Source organism: Salvelinus alpinus, chromosome 29 (assembly GCF_045679555.1).
Source record: "Salvelinus alpinus chromosome 29, SLU_Salpinus.1, whole genome shotgun sequence".
NCBI lineage: Eukaryota > Metazoa > Chordata > Actinopteri > Salmoniformes > Salmonidae > Salvelinus > Salvelinus alpinus.
Window position 1 is genome coordinate 44,019,941 of NC_092114.1, and position 21,262 is coordinate 44,041,202.

Here is a 21,262-nt window from a genome sequence, read left to right on the forward strand (position 1 = left end):
GAAACCCACAACACTGGCGTTGCAACTGAGCCACATGGGACCTATTAGTAAAGTAGGGTTAATATAACATGAAACGCTGACTGATATAAGTAGTATTGCAGTACTATTGCAGAATTGAATGCTGGTGGCCTGGTATGTTGCCGAGATGGATTGAGCAGGCTAGCTGGTGTTCTGCTTTGCTAGTTAAATTCTGCTGAGTCACACTACAGTCCACCAAGACCCATAAACTCTGTTCCCAACCAGAAACACATGTTTGTACACCTAAGAAAGAGCGAATGGACATCCACGTGGTTATCACAATGGAACGACCAACTTTCATACAGTGTTTCCCGATGATTCAAGACAGTAGCGGAGGAATCATTTAGCTATCAGCGATACAATTCGGTTCAGTGCTTGAGTCTGTGGGTGAGCTCTGAAAGTGGACTTGCCATAGGAGTTTGAAGACGGAGCATCTACTTGACCAATTCCAATGGTGCAAGATATTAGCTCTAGATATATAGAAAGTGCCTTGGAGGTTGCAACATTCTGAAAGATTCATAACATTCTGTCCAAAGCTCTCTTAACTCTGGTGAATTTATCGCAAGTGAAGGTAGACATCAGGCATCTTCCTGTCGACCTCTAACCCCAAAAGGTCAAAGGTCAAAGGTCCACGTGGGACTGCTAGAGCACATACAGTAAATCACATTGACATAGCGAATGGTAATGCACTTACTGTAGGTTGCATAACGTATTGTTGATGAGGCATCCATGACGTACTCTGGACCTATGAGGGAGACATCAAATGAAACATCATTTTTGACTTAAGGTTACCCGTGCCACCTCTTTTCCCTTACAATCAACAGTGTGCAATAACTGGTTTTCCATTGTCACGCTACTTCTCTGCATGCCAGTGCATGCTTGTGCCCTGTCCTTTCCCACTGTTACTTCCGTGCCTGGGAAGTGTGGGCGTGTTGAGGTAAGATGACGCTAACAAGCCGTGGCCAGTTGAAAACAGACAGGCCCTGAATTTGCAGAATTAGGCACAGCGTGTCACGCCACAGGCCAAGATGGCTCAACCCAGCTTGGGTCGACAGTGGCAATCCGAATATCGAGGGACAAGAACCTACAAACTAACCCTGAAACAGAAAAAGACCTACTGCTCTATTGGACATTGTGGGCCATTCAGTTCAATAGAAGTCCATGCTGTCAACAGTGAGAGAAGCCACAGTTGAATAAATGGGCCATTTAGATTTGCTGGAGAGGAGTATTAGACAGCTAGTCAGAGACACACACACGTCTGCCCATTGATCCTAGGGGAAATGATTGGACTCAACAAAGACAAACAGATGCTAATCTTCCATAAGAACGCCAATCCTCTGAGCTCGTTAAAGCCCATGATTTGGGGCTTGCCTAAACAAGTGAGGGGTTTTTATTGTATAGCACAGAGCCATGATTGTTTGTTTCTTCCTCACGGTGTTTGTTCTCGAGACAACAGGAAGAAAAAAGAGACGAGACAAAGCTTTGTTCCCTAATCGTCCATCTTTAGAATATTTCCATGTGACATCAACAAGATTCAAACTGCGTGTGCTTAGAAATGTTTTGACTGAGATTGAGTGTTTTTTAAAAAACAAATTATTATCATGGATTCATTAGTAGCAGCAGCGATGACTTAACAAGAAGCTGGTACATTGTGTGACTGACTATGTTGTCCAGTGGTCTAGTCTGAGGATGTCTGTCTACCTCTGGCTGACGCTGCCCTGAGCTTGCGTTTGATATTAAGGCAGCCAGAACACAGCAGGGCAGACCGCATGGCTAGACCAGGAAGTGGATGGATTGTCCACTGTCACGTGACAAAGCAATCAGGATGTTTTCCCAGCTTACACAGTCCAAAGAAAGACAGTCCAAAGAAAAACTGTTTACAAATGGGCATTTGGCGAATTAGCCATCGTTTTGTTATTTCCAGGAAATAAATACAATTGTAAAACACACAATTCAATAAACAATACATTATCTGCATCTGAGCAGATTATATGTAATAGTAGCCAATAAAAAAAAAAAGGTGCAAAATGTTTCATATTTTCTACCACAAAGACCTGAAATCATATCATTTTTCTCCATTTTGGCCACTAGTGATTCCTTTGTCTCATACCGTATGCTTTGCTTCCTGCCTGCTCTACTCTTTGTACTTGACAGAAGATGGAGGACTCACCTTGCCTGGCGCTGCCTTGCTGAAGGGCAATATTACAGGAAGTGGTGGTGGCCAATATTGAAACTGTGAGGATTAATATTCCTCAAAAGCCAGGCCATTGTTTTTGATAAATCAATTTGGGAAGCCTTCGGAACGCGGATTAGCGCCGCGCCCCAGCCCACTTCTCACCCCAGCACTGGACCTGAGTTTTAATCAGACGTTTCTGAAAGGCGGACAAGCCAACCTTCACCAACCAACCCCCTTCCCTCTCTCTTTCCTTCTCCGTCTTTATCTCTCTCTCTCTCCCTATCGCTCTCTCTTTCTTGCTCTCTCACTCTCTCGGTCCATCTCTCTCTCCCTCTCTCTGCATTCTAATCAGCCTCAATGATAAACAGCGAGGCTGAACAGTGTCTCTTCCCTTCTGCTTGTTGCAGTCAAACATCTGGAGGTGCTTGAAATTGTGCGTGTTTAGAAATGGAAACGCTCCGTTTCACATGGTTCCAGGGATCAACTGGGATACAAAGTGTGGAATTCAGTTAGCAGGAAAAGGATGTAAAATTACTATGAAAGGTATGACAGCTTGAAAAAGCTTGAAAAGCACAACAGGGTCAGGACAGCGAGGGAGAAACTGTTTGTTTTTCCCAACACTCTAATTCCTAACGGGCGTTGCTTTTCTCTTTTTTTTCCCCCTCAGTCTATTTCCTGCTCATTTTCTGTTGAGACTTTCCGTCTGTTGTGTTCTCATCCAGCATCGTTGGCAAACCAATGAGGAAAGCTTCAAAGTTCCGAATCTCTGAGAGCCTCTTGCTGTTTTCCAGCCCCACAGCTTGCCCGTCTCCCAGCCAGTCCCCAGCCGCCCTGCGGCTATCTCCCCTCTGGGTAGAGTCCAGTACATCACTCACCTGATATGTGGAGACGGGGGAAGCAGCGATGAAGGGCGTGATGGACGTCTGTGCGATCATGCGGTTGGTGGCGATACTGTAAGGCGAGGTGTAGAACCTGAGAGGAGAGAGGAAACAGAGAAGGGTGAAAGGGCAGACCCTGGTACTGGATGACATTATAGGTCTCCATGCAATACAACTGTTTGCATTGAAATATCAGGATGATCGTGGTTATTACGTGCATATTAAGGTTTAATTCAAATGTTTGGTTAGGGAACTACTGTTTCCAAAAGCTGATTGGAATTAACATTCATTTATAGACACCAGTATGTGAAGACATTTTGGTGTGTTTCATGCCTTAGGCTTTTTATGTACTAACCTCTAATTGAACCATATGAAATCTTCTCCACACATATTCCTCGAGCCAGTCTATCTCCACATAAGGACTGGAATGAACCATACAACAGGAACAATCCCTCTACTAAAATACCTTTTATGTCCATTGATCCATGCACACCAATAAACACGCCCACGTAGTCGTCTATGCACAGATCCTCGCAGTCAGTCTTTGAGGCCGTACAGACAGAGCTTCCTACATGTGGGTATAGCTCTTCATTGTCTTGTTTCATCCCTTTTGCCAGCTCAAATCAAACACAACGCAATATATTGTGTTTCGTGGGGCGCATAAAAGTTTCATGAAGCGTCTTATGGCTTCTCGATTGAAAAGTCTGGTTTTATCAGATCAAAATTGAGCTTTGTCGTCGCATAAAAAAATGTCTGTCTGTGTTGTCGCCCCCACCAGCCTCGAGCAATAAGGCTGTACCATGTTGGCTGGCTTAGGCTGATGGGTGACTTCAATCCACAGTGTTTGGGAAAACTCAATGCATTTAAAGAAGGCTATTCCAAAGTGTTGAGTTTGGCTCTTGGGGAAAGAGCTGGCGGGCTACTTTATCACGGCGGGCTACTTTAACATCCCTGGGTGTCATTTTTATCCCCTCGCTGGTTAAGTGCAATGTTATACCACTCTCAATGGTCCTCTGTTGGTAGAGCATGGTGCTTGCAACGCCAGAATATGGGGGGGTATGTAAAACGTAAGTCACTTTGGAAAGAAACGTTTGCTAAATGGCATATATTACAATGATATATTATGATACAACTATCATGTTTGGGCTTTGTACAAAGGCTACATATACAGTACCAGTCAAAAGTTTGGACACACCTACTCATTCAAGGGTTTTTCTTTAGTTTGACTATTTTCTACATTGTAGAATAATAGTGAAGACATCAAAACTATGAAAAAACACATATGGAATCAGGTAATAACCATAAAAGTGTTACACAAATAAATATATATTTTAGATTTTAGGTTCTTCAAAGTAGCCACCCTTTGCCTTGATGAAAGCTTTGCACACTCTTGGCATTCTCTCAACCAGCTTCATGAGGAATGCTTTTCAACAGACTTGAAGGAATTCCCACATATGGTTGGCTGCTTTTCCTTCAATCTGTAGTCCAACTAATCCCAAATCATCTCAATTGGGTTGAGGTCGGGTGATTGTGGAGGCCAGGTCATCTGATGCAGCACCATCACTCTCCTTCTTGGTCAAATAGCCCTTACACAGCCTGGAGGTGTGTTTTGGGTCATTGTTGGGTTGAAAAACAAATGATAGTCCCACTAAGTTCTCTGCTGCAAATGATTGGAACGAACTACAAAAATCTCTGAAACTGGAAACACTTATCTCCCTCACTAGCTTTAAGCACCAGCTGTCAGAGCAGCTCACAGATTACTGCACCTGTACATAGCCCATCTATAATTTAGCCCAAACAACTACCTCCCCCCTACTGTATTTATTTATTTATTTAGCTCCTTTGCACCCCATTATTTCTATCTCTACTTTGCACATTCTTCCACTGCAAATCTACGATTCCAGTGTTTTACTTGCTATATTGTATTTACTTCGCCACCATGGCCTTTTTTTTGCCTTTACCTACCTTATCTCTTATTTGCTCACATTGTATATAGACTTATTTTTCTACTGTATTATTGACTGTATGTTTGTTTTACTCCATGTGTAACTCTGTGTTGTTGTATGTGTTGAACTGCTTTGCTTTATCTTGGCCAGGTCGCAATTGTAAATGAGAACTTGTTCTCAACTTGCCTACCTGGTTAAATAAAGGAGAATAAAAAAATGTATAAAAATAAGCGCAAACCAGATGGGATGGCGTATTGCTGCAGAATGCTGTGGTTGCCATGCTGGTTAAGTGTCCCTTGAATTCGAAATAAATCACAGACGGTGTCACCAGCAAAGCACCCCCACACCTCCTCCTCCATGCTTCATGGTGGGAACTACACATGCGGAGATCATCCGTTCACCTACACTGCGTCTCACAAAGACACAGCGTTTGGAACCAAAAAAGGACAGATTTCCACTGGTCTAATGTCCACTGCTTGTGTTTCTTGGCCCAAGCAAGTCTCTTCTTCTTAATGGTGTACTTTAGTAGTGGTATCTTTGCAGCAATTCAACTATGAAGGCCTAAATGTAAATGTAAAAATCAAATTCACGCAGTCCTATCGGAACAGTTGATGTTGAGATGTATCTGTTACTTGAACTCTGTGAAGCATTTATTTGGGCTGCAATCTGAGGTGCAATTAACTCTAATGAACTTATCCTCTGCAGCAGAGGTAACTCTGGGTCTTCCTTTCCTGTGGCGGTCCTCATGACTGCCAGTTTCATCATAGCGCTTGATGGTTTTTGCGACTTTCAAAGTTCTTGAAATTTTCCGTATTGACTGACCATGTCTTAAAATAAAATAAAACTGCTTCTCTTTGCTTATTTGAGCTGTTCTTGCCATAATTTTTATTTTACCAAATAGGGCTAACTTCTGTATACCACCCCTACCTTGTCACAACACAACTGATTGGCTCAAACACATTAAGAAGGAAAGAAATTCCACAAATTAACTTTTAACAAGGCACACCTGTTAATTGAAATACACTCCAGGTGACTACCTCATAAAGCTGGTTGAGAGAATGCTAATAGTATGCAAAGCTGTCATCAAGGCAAAGGGGGGCTAATTTGAAGAATCTCAAATATAATATACATTTTGATTTGTTTAACACTTTTTTGGTTACTACATGATTCCATGTGTGTTATTTCAGAATTTGGATGTCGTCACTATTATTCTACAATGTAGAAAAAAAGAAAAAAGAAAGAAAAACCCTGGAATGAGTAGCTGTGTCCAAATTTTTGACTGGTACTGTAATTATAAAATTGAAAAGCCTTACAGTAGATTCTGTATTGCTATCTTCTACACTATTGCTCAATTCATTTTATTTTATGCGTTGAAATCATGGATTAAAATTACTAACAATGACTTGAACTACAGGTGAAATAAAAAAACATGACCTCACGATACGTGTTGGTGTGTTGTTTCTCCAGCTGTTAATATTTGTCTGAAAATGCCAAGGAAATACAGGCTTTAAAGGTCCAGTGTAGACAAACACTTTTCCTGTGTTTTATATACACATATATATACAAAAGCATGTGGACACCCCTTAAAATGAGTGGATTTGCCTGCTTCAGCCACACCCTTTGCTGACAGGTGCATAAAATTGAGCACACCGCCATTCAATCTCCATAGACAAACATTATATAGGTGACACCGTCATAGGATTCCACCTATCCAACAAGTCAGGTCGTCAAATTTCTGCCCTGCTAGGGCTGCCCCGGTCAACTGTAAGTGCTGTTATTGTGAAGTGGAAAGGTCTAGGAGCAACAACTGCTCAACCGCAAAGTGGTAGGCCACAAAAGCTCACAGAACGGGACTGCAGAGTGCTGAAGCAGGTAGCGCGTAAAAAATAATCTGTCCTCGGTTGCAACACTCACTACCAAGTTCCAAACTGCCTCTGGAAGCAACGTCAGCACAATAACTGTTTGTCTGGAGCTTCATGAAATGGGTTTCCATGTACGAGCTCGCCGCCATTGGACTTTGGAGCAGTGGAAAAGTGGTCTCTGGAGTGATGAATCACGCTTCACCATCTGGCAGTACGACAGACGAATCTGGGTTTGGCGGATGCCCGGAGAACGCTACCTGCCCCAATGCATAGTGCCCACCGTAAAGTTTGGTGGAGGAGGAATAATGGTCTGGGGCAGTTTTTCATGGTTTCTGGCTATGCCCCTTAGTTCCAGTGAAGGGAAATAGTAACGCTACAGCATACAATGACATTCTAGACGATTGTGTGCATCCAACTTTGTGGCAACAGTTTGGGGAAGGCCCTTTCCTGTTTCAGCATGACAATGCCCCCGTGCACAAAGCGAGGTCCATACAGAAATGTTTTGTTGAGATCGGTGTGGAAAAACTTGACTGGCCTACATAGAGCCATGACCTCAACCCCATCGAACACCTTTGGGATGAATTGGAACGCCGACTGCGAGCCAGGCCTAATCGCCCAACATCAGTGCCCGACCTCACTAATGCTCGTGGCTGAATGGAAGCATGTCCCCGCAGCAATGTTCCGCAATGTTCCAAAATCTAGTGGAAAGCCTTCCCAGATGTGGCTGTTATAGCAGAAAAGGGGGATCAACTACATATTAATGCCCATGATTTTGGAATGTGATGTTCAACGAGCGGGTGTTCACATACTTTTGGTTATTATTAGTGGCTTGTGTCTTTTTTAATATCTAGGAATATTTCACTTTCTCTGGCCATAGGCGTAACAACATGAATTGGTGCATGAGGCAGAAATAATGCAGTGTGACTTGAGTTTTGCCATCAGCTGGAAGACTGCGTCCCCATTTCTCAGCGGAGCGAGGGAGAGCGAAGGGAGGGTGAGTCGGGTGAGAGGCAGCCTCAACGCTGATCCCTCCCTCCCCTCAGACTGACCATCAGATGCAGGCCACCAGTCCAGTAAGAAAAAATAAGCAAATGATTGTGCTCACTCAGCTGTGCCTCACAAGTAACACAACACATGATCTATTACCAGTGTGATCATAGACCAACATTGGCAGGGCAATATGCAGTGATAATGTATTGGGCCTATAGCCTACTGCACAAACCTCATAGCTTCAGAACTGTTTTTAATTGGTTAATGTTGCATAGACTTAAGTTATTTAAGTCATGTCACAAAAAGAATCTGAGCGGTAGATCTCGGCTTGCATTTTGACTCGGAAAGTGATCTTGACTCAGAAAAGGTTGGTGACCACTGACATAGATCTATTGTCACTGACTACAAGTCTTGAAGTAATCTCAACATACTGCTATCATACAGTATATTGTCCATATACTGTATCTATACACCACTATTGTATATCTACTAAATGGTCACTGTGCTATTCTCATTTTTTCCTCTAACTTAAACGTTGATGTCGGGCCTCATAATTACAGCTAACTGTTACGGTTCCAAAATGGCCAGTGCTGTATTTAATGAGATGCTATTCATTCATCCAGTCTTATTCCAGAGTCATTGAGATTAAGCGCTTCAGGAAGCAGGGAGTGAGTGAGAAGCTTCCTGTCACAGACTGAGGCCACATTGAGATAGGACGGAACTCAAGGCTCTCCTCCCCTTCCTGTTACAGCACACAGCGAAAAATAGAACACTTTGCTAGGCCATTCATTTCCATGGCACCCCTTAGTACACCGACACGGAAGGCACGCATACACACACAATCAGAGTCACAGACAAAGGGACGGGAACACACGCAGGCAACCAGGCATGAAAGCATACATGCACGCACGGACAAACACCTGAGACCTATCACCACTACATCTCTTACAGATTCTTTAAGTAGATGGACTCTTACCCATTCTGCATAGCAGCAGGATCATATGTTAACTGCATACCAGTCTGCAACACAAGAGAGACGAGACATATCACAGGTTAATCATTGAATTTCAAATTCAAGTCAGCATAATGATTAAGAGATCCGATTAAGAGATCGGAAACAAAAGGGATTTCAATACACTTTATGCATGTGGGACAATGATCGACGCACGCCTTTCAGAGACACAGAGAGAGAGAGACACAGAGAGAGAGAGACACAGAGAGAGAGAGAGAGAGAGAGAGAGAGAGAGAGAGAGGAATGACGGTGAGTGTATGCATGAAAGTGTGCGAGGCCCTTGTATCTCTTCCTCTTTCTCACCCTCTCTCGTTTTGTTCCCATCTCTCTCTTTTCTCTCCCTCTCTGCCTGCAACCTGTCACCTGCATTCCTGAAGCCTCTCTCCCAGAGGCCTAATCCCATTTCTTTTAACGGGAACCTGCTGACGACAGCAGATTTCTTCAGCGCGCTTTCCAGCTCTCTCCCCGTCCCCCTCTCTCTCTCCGTCCCTCTCTCTCTCTCTCTCTCTCTCTCTCTCTCATTCTCCCCCTCTCTCTCTCTTCCTCACTCTCTCCATACCTCTTACTCCCTCGTTCCTTCAGGAGGGTTGTGTGAGCTAAAAGGCAGGAATGACCCTCAGGAACTAGGGGGGGATCAGTGTACATGGACTTCACCCATGTGAGTGAGGGGGTTAAAGAGATCCAATGAATACTACACAGGATGCATAAGCCCTTAGTGACACGGCCACTGCCATTAGCATAATATACAGTAGGCCTGTGTGTGGTCATTCATGTGAGTGTGTTTGAGTGTGAGTATGAGTGTTTGAATTTGAGAGATGTTTGAGTGTTGAGTGGGGGGGGGGGGGGGGGTCTGCATTTGATAGTATGCATATGCACATATACACAGTTGAAGTCGGAAGTTTACATACACCTTAGCCAAATACATTTAAACTCAGTTTTTCACAATTCCTGACATTTAGTAAACATTCCCTGTCTTAGGTCAGTTAGGACTTCATTTTAAGACTGTGAAATGTCAGAATAATAGTAGAGAGAATTATTTATTTCAGCTTTTATTTCTTTCATCACATTCCCAGTGGGTCAAAAGTCTACATACACTCAATTAGTACTAGGTAGCATTGCCTTTAAATTGTTCAACTTGGGTCAAACATTTCAGGTAGCCTTCCACAAGCTTCCCACAATAAGTTGGGTGAATTTTGGCCCGTTCTTCATGACAGAGCTGGTGTAACTGAGTCAGGTTTGTAGGCCTCCTTGCTCGCACACGCTTATTCAGTTCTGCCCACAAATGTTCTATAGGATTGAGGTCAAGGCTTTGTGATGGCCATTCCAATACCTTGACTGTGTTGTACTTAATTAAGCCATTTGCCACAACTTTGGAAGTATGCTTTGGGTCATTGTCAATTTGGAAGACCCATTTGCGACCAAGCTTTGACACCTGACTGATGTCTTGAGATGTTGCTTCAATATATCGACATACTTTCCCTCCTCATGATGCCATCTAGTTTGTGAAGAGCACCAGTCCCTCCTGCAGCAAAGCACCCCCACAACATGATGCTGCCACCCCCGTGCTTCACGGTTGGGATGGTGTTCTTTGGCTTGCATTAGGTGAACAATAGGTAAGTAAAGAAATAAAACAACAGTAAAAAGACAGGCTATATACAGTAGCGAGGCTATAAAAGTAGCGAGGCTACATACAGACACCGGTTAGTCAGGCTGATTGAGGTAGTATGTACATGTAGATATGGTTAAAGTGACTATGTATATATGATGAAGAGAGAGTAGCAGTAGCGTAAAAGAGGGGGTGGCGGGTGGCGGGACACAATGCAGACAGCTCGGTTAGCCAATGTGCGGGAGCACTGGTTGGTCGGTATGTACATGAATGTATAGTTAAAGTGACTATGCATATATGATAAACAGAGTGTAGCAGCAGCGTAAAAGAGGGGTTGGGGGGGCAAATAGTCTGGGTAGCCATTTGATTACCTATTCAGGAGTCTTATGGCTTGGGGGTAAAAACTGTTGAGAAGCCTTTTTGTCCTAGACTTGGCACTCCGGTACCGCTTGCCATGCGGTAGTAGAGAGAACAGTCTATGACTAGGGTGGCTGGAGTATATGACAATATATGAGTATATGGAGTATATGACACCGCCTGGTGTAGAGGTCCTGGATGGCAGGCACCTTAGCCCCAGTGATGTACTGGGCTGTACACACTACCCTCTGTAGTGCCTCGAGGTCAGGCAATTGCCGTACCAAGCAGTGATGCAACCAGTCCAATTGACTCAAATTATGTCAATTAGCCTAACAGAAGCTTCTAAAGCCATGACATAATTTTCTGGAATTTTCCAAGCTGTTTAAAGGCACAGTCAACTTAGTGCATGTAAACTTCTGACCTACAGGAATTGTGATACAGTGAATTATAAGTGAAATAATCTGTCTGTAAACAATTGTTGGAAAAATTACTTGTGTCATGCTCAAAGTTGCCAAAACTATAGTTTGTTAACAATACATTTGTGGAGTGGTTGAAAAACTAGTTTTAATGACTCCAACCTAAGTGTATGTAAACTTCCGACTTCAACTGTATTTACAGTACCAGTCAAAAATTTGGACACACCTACACACCTACTAATTCCAGGGTTTTTCTTTATTTTTACTATTTTCTACATTGTAGATTACAGCCTCGAGTCTTCTTGGGTATGACGCTACAAGCTTGGCACACCTGTATTTGAGGAGTTCCTACCATTCTTCCCAGTTCCTCCCATTCTTTTCTGCAGATCCTCTCAAGCTCTGTTAGATTGAATGGGGAGCGTCACTGCACAGCTATTTTCAGGTCTCTCCAGAGATGTTAGATCGGGTTCAAGTCCGGACTTTGGCTGGACCACTCAAAAGACATTCAGAGACTTGTCCCGAAGCCACTCCGACATTGTCGTGGCTGTTTGCTTAGGGTCGTTGTCCTGTTGGAAGGTGAACCTTCACCCTAGTCTGGGGTCCTGAGTGCTCAGGAGCAGGTTTTATTCAAGGATCTCTCTGTACTTTGTTCCGTTCATCTTTCCCTTGATCCTGACTAGTCTCCCAGTCCCTGCCGCAGAAAAACATCCCCACAGCATGATGCTGCCACCACCATGCTTCACTGTAGGGATGGTGCAAGATTTCCTGTAGACGTGACGCTTGGCATTCAGGCCAAAGAGTTCAATCTTGGTTTCATCAGACCAGAGGATCTTGTTTCTCATTGTCTGAGAGTCTTTAGGCGCTTTTTGGCAAACTTCAAGTGGGCTGTCATGTGCCTTTTACTGAAGAGTGGCTTCTGTCTGGCCAGATTGGTGGAGTGCTGCAGAGATGGTTGTCCTTCTGGAAGGTTCTTCCATCTTCACAGAGGAACTCTGGAGCTCTGTCAGAGTGACCATCGGGTTCTTGGTCACCTCACTGACCAAGCCCCTTCTCGACCTCATGGCTTGGTTTCTGTGGGACATTATATAAACAGGTGTGTGCCTGTTTATATAATGATGTCCAACCAATTGAATTTACCACAGGTGGACTCCAATCAAGTTGTAGAACAACTCAAGGATGATAAATGGAAAAAGGATGCATTTCGAGTCTCATAGCAAAAGGTCTGAATAATTATGTAAATAAGATATCTGTTTTTATTTTTAATACATTTGCTAAAATTTCTAAAAACCCGTTTTCGCTTTGTCATTATGGGGTATTGTGTGTAGATTAATGAGGAAATACAATTATTTAATTAATTTTAGAATAAGGCTGTAACGTTACAAAATGTGGAAAAGGTAAAGGGGTCTGAATACTTTCCAAATGCATTGTGTATACAGTATACATACGCTGAACAAAAATGTAAACGCAACATGCAACAATTTCAACGATTTTACTGAGTTAAAGTTCATAATAGAAAATCATTCAATTTAAATAAATTCATTAGGCCCTAATCTATGGACTTCACATGATTGGTCAGGGGCGCAGTCATGGGTGGGCTTGGGAGTGCATAAGCCCACCCACTGGGGAGCCAGGCCCAGCCAATCAGAATGAGTATTTCCCCACAAAAGGGCTTTATTACAGAAAGAAATACTCCTCAGTTTCATCAGCTATCCGTGTGCCTGGTCGCAGATGATCCCACAGGCGAAGAAGCCAGATGTTGAGGTCCTGGGCTGGTGTGGTTACACATGGTCTGTGGTTGTGAGGCCGGTTGGACGTACTGCCAAATTCTCTAAAACGATGTTGGAGGCGGCTTATGGTAGAGAAATTCACATTAAATGATCTGGCAACAGCTCGGTTGGACATTCCTGCAGTCAGCATGCCAATTGCACGCTCCCTGAAAACTTGAGACATCTGTGGCATTGTGACAGAACTGCACATTTTAGAGTGGCCTTTCATTGTCCCCAGCACAATGTGCACCTGTGTAATGATCATGCTGTTTAATGAGCTTCTTGATATGCCACACCTGACAAGTGGATAGATTATATTGGCAAAGGAGAAATGCTCAGTAACAGGGTTGTAAACAAATTTGTGCAAAACATTTGAGAGAAATAAGCTTTTATTTCAGCTCATGAAACATGGGACCAACACTTTACATGTTGTGTTTATATTTTTGTTCAGTATATGTGCCTGTATGTTCCACTGACAGGAAGTCTGTGTACTGGTCGGGTTGAATATTTTACAAATGTTCCATCCTGAGAATAAATAATTTTTCTCCCGGGTAACCCGGTATTTCCCGCCAAAACAGGAAGTGTCATTCAGAGCATTATAAAGCGTATAAATAGGCTTATGTCTGGATTTGATTAGAGCTTTGATAAAAAAATGTAAGCCTGATGCTACCTGAGCCTGGTGAGCCCTACATTAAAGACATTTAATGAGCACAAGCCCAAAAAAGCCCAAATGATTGTGCCATTATCTAATACATACAGTAAATGATAGGCTACTACTGCACATTAAACACGGCAGAAAAACATAAAAGCCCATAGATGTAGCTAGTTATATGCTCTACTGGGTAAATAAATGAAACTAGCACTAGTAGGGTGATCTTTTTGAGTGTAAACTGTATTACCGCACAGTGTTGTATTATACTGTATTATATGGACTGGAATTACACACATTGTTCAAACCGTGATAAAGCAGGGAGAGAACATGCGATTCCATACTGAGATGGGCTGTCTGTCCCCACCCTGAGCGTTGATAAATCATCATGCAGAGAAGCCAGATTTAGACATTGCATATCATTTAACAGTTCCATTTCACGCCATGCTGTTCATATGCATCTTTTATTGTAATTTAACGGATTCTGGCACTTTTTTTATCCCGGGAAAAGGGAGTGGTTTTGGGTGGTAAATCCCAGTAAATCTTGGTAAGCGGGTTCCCGGCATTCAACCCTAGTCTGAGTGTATGCATCTGCATGTGCATCACGGTATGTATGCATGGCATGTTTCACCGGGTGCCTGCGTCTATATGTTCATGTCTGAGTGTGTATGTGTCTGCATCGGTCTGCACGCCCAAGTCTATGTGTTTGCATCTGTGTATGTGTTTGCATCTGTGTATGTGTTTAGATTTGTGTGTCTATACAGGAGCATTCAGAAAGTATTCACACCCCTTGACTTTTTCCACATTTTGTTGTGTTACAGCCTGAATTTAAAACAGAGACTTTGTGTCACTGGGCTACACACAATACAACATAATGTCAAATTGGAATTATATTCTTATAAATAATTTTGTTAATTTTGTTATGGCAAGCCTAAAAAAGTTTCAGGAGAAAAAAATATGTACTTAACAAATCACATAAGAAGTTGCACGGACTCACTCTGTGGGCAATAATAGCGTGTAATATGATTTTTGAATCACTACCTACTACTACCTTCTCTGTACCTCACACATACAGATAATTGTAAGGTCCCTCAGTAGAGCAGTGAATTTCAAACACAGATTCAACCACAAAAAAACAGGAAGGTCACCTATTGGTAGATGGGTAAAAAATAAGAAGAAATTAACTTTATGTCCTGAATACAAAGCGTTATGTTTGGGGCAAATCCAACACATCCCTGACTATAACGCTTCATATTTTCAAGCGTAGTGGTGGATGTTATGGATATGCTTGTGAAGGGCAAGGACTAGGGAGGTTTTTTTTAAGGATAAAAATAAACGAAACAGAGCTAAGGACAGGCAAAATCCTAGAGGAAAACCTGGTTTAGTCTGCTTTCCATCAGACACTAGGAGACAAATTCACCTTTCAGCAGGACAACCTAAAAGACAAGGCCAAATATACACTTGAGCTGCTTACCAAGACGACATTGAATGTTCCTGAGTGGCCTAGTTACAGTTTTGACTTAAATCTGCTTGAGAATCTATGGCAAGATTTGAAAATGGCTGTCTAGCAATGATCCACAACCAACATGACAGAGCTTGAAGAATTTTATAAAGAATAATGTGAAAATGTTGTACAATCCAGGTGTGCAAAGATCTTAGAAACTTACCCAGAAAGACCCACAGCTGTAATCGCTGCCAAAAGGTGGTTCTAACATGTAATGACTTAGGGGTGTGATACCTTACGTAAATGAGATATTGCTGTATTTAATTTTCAATACATTTGCACAACTTTCTAAAAACATGTTTTCACTTTGTCATTACAGGATATCGTGTGTAAATGGGTGAGAGAAAAAAACATAAATTTAATACATTCTGAATTCAGGCTGTAACACACAACAAAATGTGGATTAAGTTCAAGGGGCATGAATACTTTCTGAAGGCACTGTACGTGATAATGGCCATCCCAGACATGGCCAGCTGTCTGGTGAGGCTGATAAGTCCCAGGCGTGGTGCCCTTACTTCCATGTGTTAATGAATTCCACACCATGGCTGCCTGGCTCACACAGACAATCCCCCATAAGGGTCGGCTGCATCGCCATGACTGATTACGCATGCTGTTGGCGTGTCCGAGAGAGAGAGAGAGAGAGAGAGAGAGAGAGAGAGAGAGAGAGAGAGAGAGAGAGAGAGAGAGAGAGAGAGAGAGAGAGAGAGAGAGAGAGAGAGAGAGAGAGAGAGAGAGAGAGAGAGAGAGAGAGGAGAGAGGAGAGAGGAGAGAGGAGAGAGAGAGAGAGAGAGAGAGAGAGAGAGAGAAAGGGAATGTGTGTGTAAGAAAAAGAACGTGAGATGAAGAGGAGAGAGAGGAAAAAAAAGTGGATGTGAGAAAGAATACGTGTCTGAGTACGTGTGGGAAAGAGAAATACATGTACGAGAGAAAGTTGAGAGTATGTGAGAAAGAGAGTAGGTGAGGGAGAGAAAGAGACAGTATGTGAGGGAGAGAAAGTGACAGTATGCATCTTGGAGAGGAAGTTGGAGCATGTGAGGGAGAGAAAGTGACAGTATGTGAGGGAGAGGAAGTTGGAGCATGTGAGGGAGAGAACGTGACAGTATGTGAGGGAAAGAAAGTGACAGTATGTGAGGGAGAGAAAGTGACAGTATGGGTCTTGGAGAGGAAGTTGGAGCATGTGAGGGAGAGAAAGTGACAGTATGGGTCTTGGAGAGGAAGTTGGAGCATGTGAGGGAGAGAAAGTGACAGTACGTGAGGGAGAGAAAGTCGGCCCCTCTGGCAGCTGGAAGGACACCTGTACTGTACTTGGTATCCGGCTGTAGGTCACACAGACACAAATACACACATACACGCACACGCAGACACACACACACACCCTCTCTCTCAAAAACATCAGTCAGGCTTCCTTTCACACAGGGGAGAACCGGGTCGTTTTGCCATTAACACTTTCCCCAAAGAGAAAGCACTTGAGCTAGTGTGACGTTGTGAGACTGTGTGTATGTGTGTGTGTGTGTGTTAACGATTTAATGATTTATGGTGTGTGCGTATGAGTGTATGTTGTGTGCGCCCGTGTCCGTGTGAGCATGCGTGACTCAGACAGAGTACGTGTGCTTGAACCCACGTGACTTTGCGTGTGTGTTTTGCATGTGTGTGCAAGCGCCCATCGTTCGTTAGATGTAACGCATGTTTGAGAGAGTGTTTGCATGCCTCATAGTCACTTAGAAGAAACGTGTCACTTCTTCCAAAACCTCCATTTGACTTCTGACTCCTTTTCAACTACTGACTAATCACGCTACAATGTGGTTGCTTGCTGCTCTACGGGTGCTCTACTAGACCCCTGGTGTGTTCTGGGAGTTTGGCTGACTTCAAGAGGGGTTCAATGGAGAACGTAGCAAATGGCGTGCTCCGGGCGGGCCCTCTTCATCTGGCCACAGAACGGGAGGCCCCTGGTGAAGGATTGGAGAGGGTCTGATTTAATAGACTCACATATGCAACCGACCTCCCAGCGCTGTCTGTGCTGCTGATCAATGACTGTGGGGGGGGGGGCCTCGTTGACACACACACATAGTTACGAACAAACGTGCGCGCACACACACACACATACAGAACATACTGTACACGTGTGTGCACTCTCGATCTCACAAGCGCGCACACACGCGAACGAACCCGCAAAAGGCCCCAACAACACCAGCACTTAAGCCTCCACCAGCCACTCACTCATGTCCTTAACCAGAGTAATGGGAAGCAAGGAGTGAGGGAGGGGAGGGAGGGAGAGAGACGAGGGAGGAGAGATGCAAGACTCTTCCTAGCTGTTGAGCCTGAGGCCACGGGAGGGCCTTTTTACGGAGATAAAAACACGAACCGTGTCGTTAATCTGCGCGCGAGACGTAGTTGGGGCGAGAGGCGAGCCTTTTAATCTAAGGAGGGCAGCAGATTTCATCAGCACGCTGTGTGGGGAGGGGAGGAGAGATGAGAGAGAGCCAAAGTGTTTTTGTGTATTCCGTCTATTCTGGCGATGCTGCCTCTCTTTTCTCCTTTCTTCTCTCCTCTTTCCAGATGCTACACACACACACCCCTCTCGCCTCGCGTCAAGTGTAGCCAGCTAACCCTGTCAGTGTGTGAGGCTCTGTAGCAACATGGTGTTAGGGTAAACAGGCCTCACTGGGCTCGGCGTTTGGTCTGCCGAGTCTGTGACGGACAAGCACACTCTCACACACACACAGTATATTACACACAACCATGACGCACACAACCAGCAAAGCAGACAAACTGGAGGGTGTGTTATGTCTCCTGAAAGACACAGAGTCAGGCCCATCTCCACAGAGAGCCTATATCGTGTTCTTTCCTTTCTACCTTGCAGCTTCAGCACAACTGTCAGCCCCCTGCAAGTTCATATTCTCCGTAGTGCATAGACCCGCATGAAAAACCCCTAAGACTGCCCTTCCCGTTGTAGGTTGCTTCTGCTGAATATGTTAGTTATCCAATTTATAGGCCCGAACTACTATGAAACATGGGTGGACCACCTGTATGTTTGGCAGCCTTGGGAGGGCACTCATACAACCTTGAAATGCAATTTATATTTCAACTCTTATTCTGAAGGTTTGAATCAATACTTAAAGTGCATTTTTCAACCTTTTCCCAGCCTTTTTTCACTGCCAGCGCCAACCTTAAACATGGGAGACAGACTGTCGTGTTTTACATGGACCTAAATTACCCCTTATTAAGACTTCCATTACCTCAGTGGTTAAATGCCTGCCTTTGAACCAAACGTCATTCCAGTGCCATGACTAGGTGGTATGTAATGCAGGGTTAACGGTAACTGCCGGATGGCTGTACCTATAGAACCAAAATGGCAGCTGTAATGAGTCAGCGGCTTACCTCGCCTTCCCTGTGCCACGGCCGCCCGTTCTGTGGGTACTTGCTCTGGCTCTGGCGTTTCTTCTGCCCTCCGTCTGCGAATTTGCACAGCAAAGGCTCGTTGGGGGCTGCAGAGAGATAGCGAGAGAGAGGGAAGGGGTTAGTAAAAACAGAAATTAACGTCAGGAGGACTAAAACAGTGACCCTTATGAAGAACCCGAGCCCCTTTGAAGTGTGTCTCCCGTTCTCTTTTCTGCCCCCTCCCTCCCTCCCTCCCTCCCTCCCTCCCTCCCTCCCTCCCGTGGAGTGTCTTGTGAAACTCCCAGACGCTCAGTCTTGGCAAGGCCATTCATTCTCCCAGCCTCAGCCCCACTGGCAGCCCTTGAAAGAGCATAGCTGGGTATTGTTGAAATAATAATCAGAGTAATCGCTCTCGTAAATTGCTTAGAGACGGTAATGTTTCGGCGCTCTGTCAGCCAAAGCTAATTTCTGTAAGGCATTCCCGTTCCCTCCTATACAATTCCCCTATTTTTATAGAACAGCTTTTCTGCTCGACTTTTCATCTTTATAATTTTTTCCCACTCTGCAACCAGCAAGGTTTCTCATCGGGCTACAAACATAAAAGTGTTTGGGTGAGAATGTCAGGACGAGTTGTTCTCTGAGTGACCACAGGAGGCAGTCTATCCATGTGCTCGCGCTAGCTGCTACAGTCAGGAAATGCGAATGGACAGAAACATTGTCAGTCACTTAGGGAGAAATATCACATGGGGTAACATAGCCATTCATCGCCTTTGTTATTTAATATCAGATCCAATACATTCGCCCAGGAAGTAGCCACAAAATATCAACGGACTATACGCACACACAAGAGGAGGAAATGACTGAGATTAGCTAATTGCAGTTTATCAATTGACGGTTCATGGGATCTCAACTCCTCCATATAGTCCCTTATCTAGATAATCGCAGGAGCGCCAAGATGTAATTGCTGTAACAAGTTGTTTTCTGTGTGATACGCAGTTCTTTGAACAACTCTCTAAAGGCCATATTCTCACACTACTCCTAAAGCAGGTGCCCTTCAGACGATGATAAAACACCTTCTGAGGAAAGACAGAGCCACTGAGGGCTGGAATGGAAGGAGGGGAAGAAAGAAAAACAGAAGAAAAAAGCCCTTATTGAGCGGTTACTCGTGAGAAACGGGTGGCTCTTTTGGCCGGGGATCGGGGGGGTCTTCAGTGTGTCCCTCCCCCTTTTAGTTTTTTTGTGCGTGTCAGCGAGATCGGTACCTCTGTGTAGAAGGGAACTGTAGAGATGAGAGGGAGAGGGAGGGAGAGAGAAGTAGAGTAAGCTAGCTGAAGGATCAATCGCAAGGGCTGCGCTGCGGGCCGACGTGAGCCAGCCTTGTTCAAACGCTGTTTCCTGCACCTGCAGCTGCCGAGCCGCGTGGACGGGCGACCTGTCATCGTGTTCGCATTAGAGGCGCTCTGACGACACCGACGCAGGTGTCGTCTGTGGCGTGAGATGCTGGACAGGGAGGAAGCGACCTTTCAGCTTCCACTCCCGAATTTGACATAGACAGGAGTTTCATTGATGCTTTAATCTCAATTCCCCAGATGTTTGGGACTCAACAATAAGTCCCTGTACACGGGAGGCAATTCAGTACACTGAGGACAAGGCCAACAACACCCTGTGAACGAGAGCAACTACGGTGTCCATATCAGGACGGTCTCAGTTGAGACTGACCCAATTACTGACGAGACGGTGGCTGTCCTAATATGAACACCCTACGCAACAGAGGAACATGACAGTAACCTTCCAGTGGAAGGTTCCCTTTGTGCCATTACAATGGTCCTCCCTCACTGTAACCTAGGTCAAGTGATGATGCAGCAGACTAACACACAGAGGTATTATTTGTTTGCCTATTACATGAAGCGAGTGAAAAGCGGATGAGGGAGGAAAAGATGCAAATGAACAGGGGATTCAGGGAACAAACTCTTGAGACAAGAAAAACAAGAAAAAAGCTTCTGAAAACTCTCTCGGACTGTCCTCTCAGGGAGGTAATTAGCGGTCTGGCTAATTTAGTGGATCCGATATGCAGCAACGCTGACGTCCCATGAGCAGGTCTCCAGATCCCTCCAGATCCCACAGCACAACGGCCAATTTGTTGAAAAATCAAGGCCAAAATCTTCAGCCCCTCCTGGTCTTCCCTATGCGGAAAATGAAACAGAAGAGTGCATAAAGACCTACAGTACGTTGACCATATTGTGGCTTTACTGGCTTATGGCTACAACGCTTAAATTGGCCGCCACCTCAGTCAATGTGTGCAATTCTGAGACCCCCCAAATATCCTGCATCTACCAATTTAGCACTACATAATGACAAAAAGAATGGAGGCAAGAGGAAAATAAATGTTGGTCCAAGTCAACAATTGACGCTAACACGGTACTCTACAAGAACTCTTAATTGTTCTTTATGTGCGTCGCCATAGCAACGGGTCAACAGATTTGAGAAACACAAGCCCCCCTCTCTCCCTCACACACACACACACACACACTAGGGTGCCAGCACTGCAAACAGCATGAGCAGCAATGGAGGAAACATTTCACCTGGAGTCAAGCGGCTGGATTAGAAATGACCTCACTAGCTTGGAGGCCGGCACATTGTCACACCAATGCTACTCTGCTTCGTTTACATCAGACACCCTGGTTTCCTACTCCTTAACCTTTTA

General features: G+C 44.3%; 1 protein-coding gene across 3 annotated transcripts in view; it reads right to left on the reverse strand.

The window, feature by feature from the left end:
* The window catches only part of LOC139558804 (RNA-binding motif, single-stranded-interacting protein 3-like), a 351,557-nt gene that overhangs the window by 33,359 nt on the left and 296,936 nt on the right, over positions 1 to 21,262 (reverse strand). For all 3 annotated transcript variants that reach the window (XM_071374246.1, XM_071374247.1, XM_071374248.1), the window contains 4 exons: positions 18,559 to 18,665; positions 8,847 to 8,890; positions 3,070 to 3,166; positions 713 to 763 (listed from right to left, as the gene is read on the reverse strand). In XM_071374246.1, the coding sequence (XP_071230347.1) occupies positions 713 to 763; positions 3,070 to 3,166; positions 8,847 to 8,890; positions 18,559 to 18,665 (299 nt within the window). The remainder of the gene's footprint in view (positions 1 to 712; positions 764 to 3,069; positions 3,167 to 8,846; positions 8,891 to 18,558; positions 18,666 to 21,262) is intronic.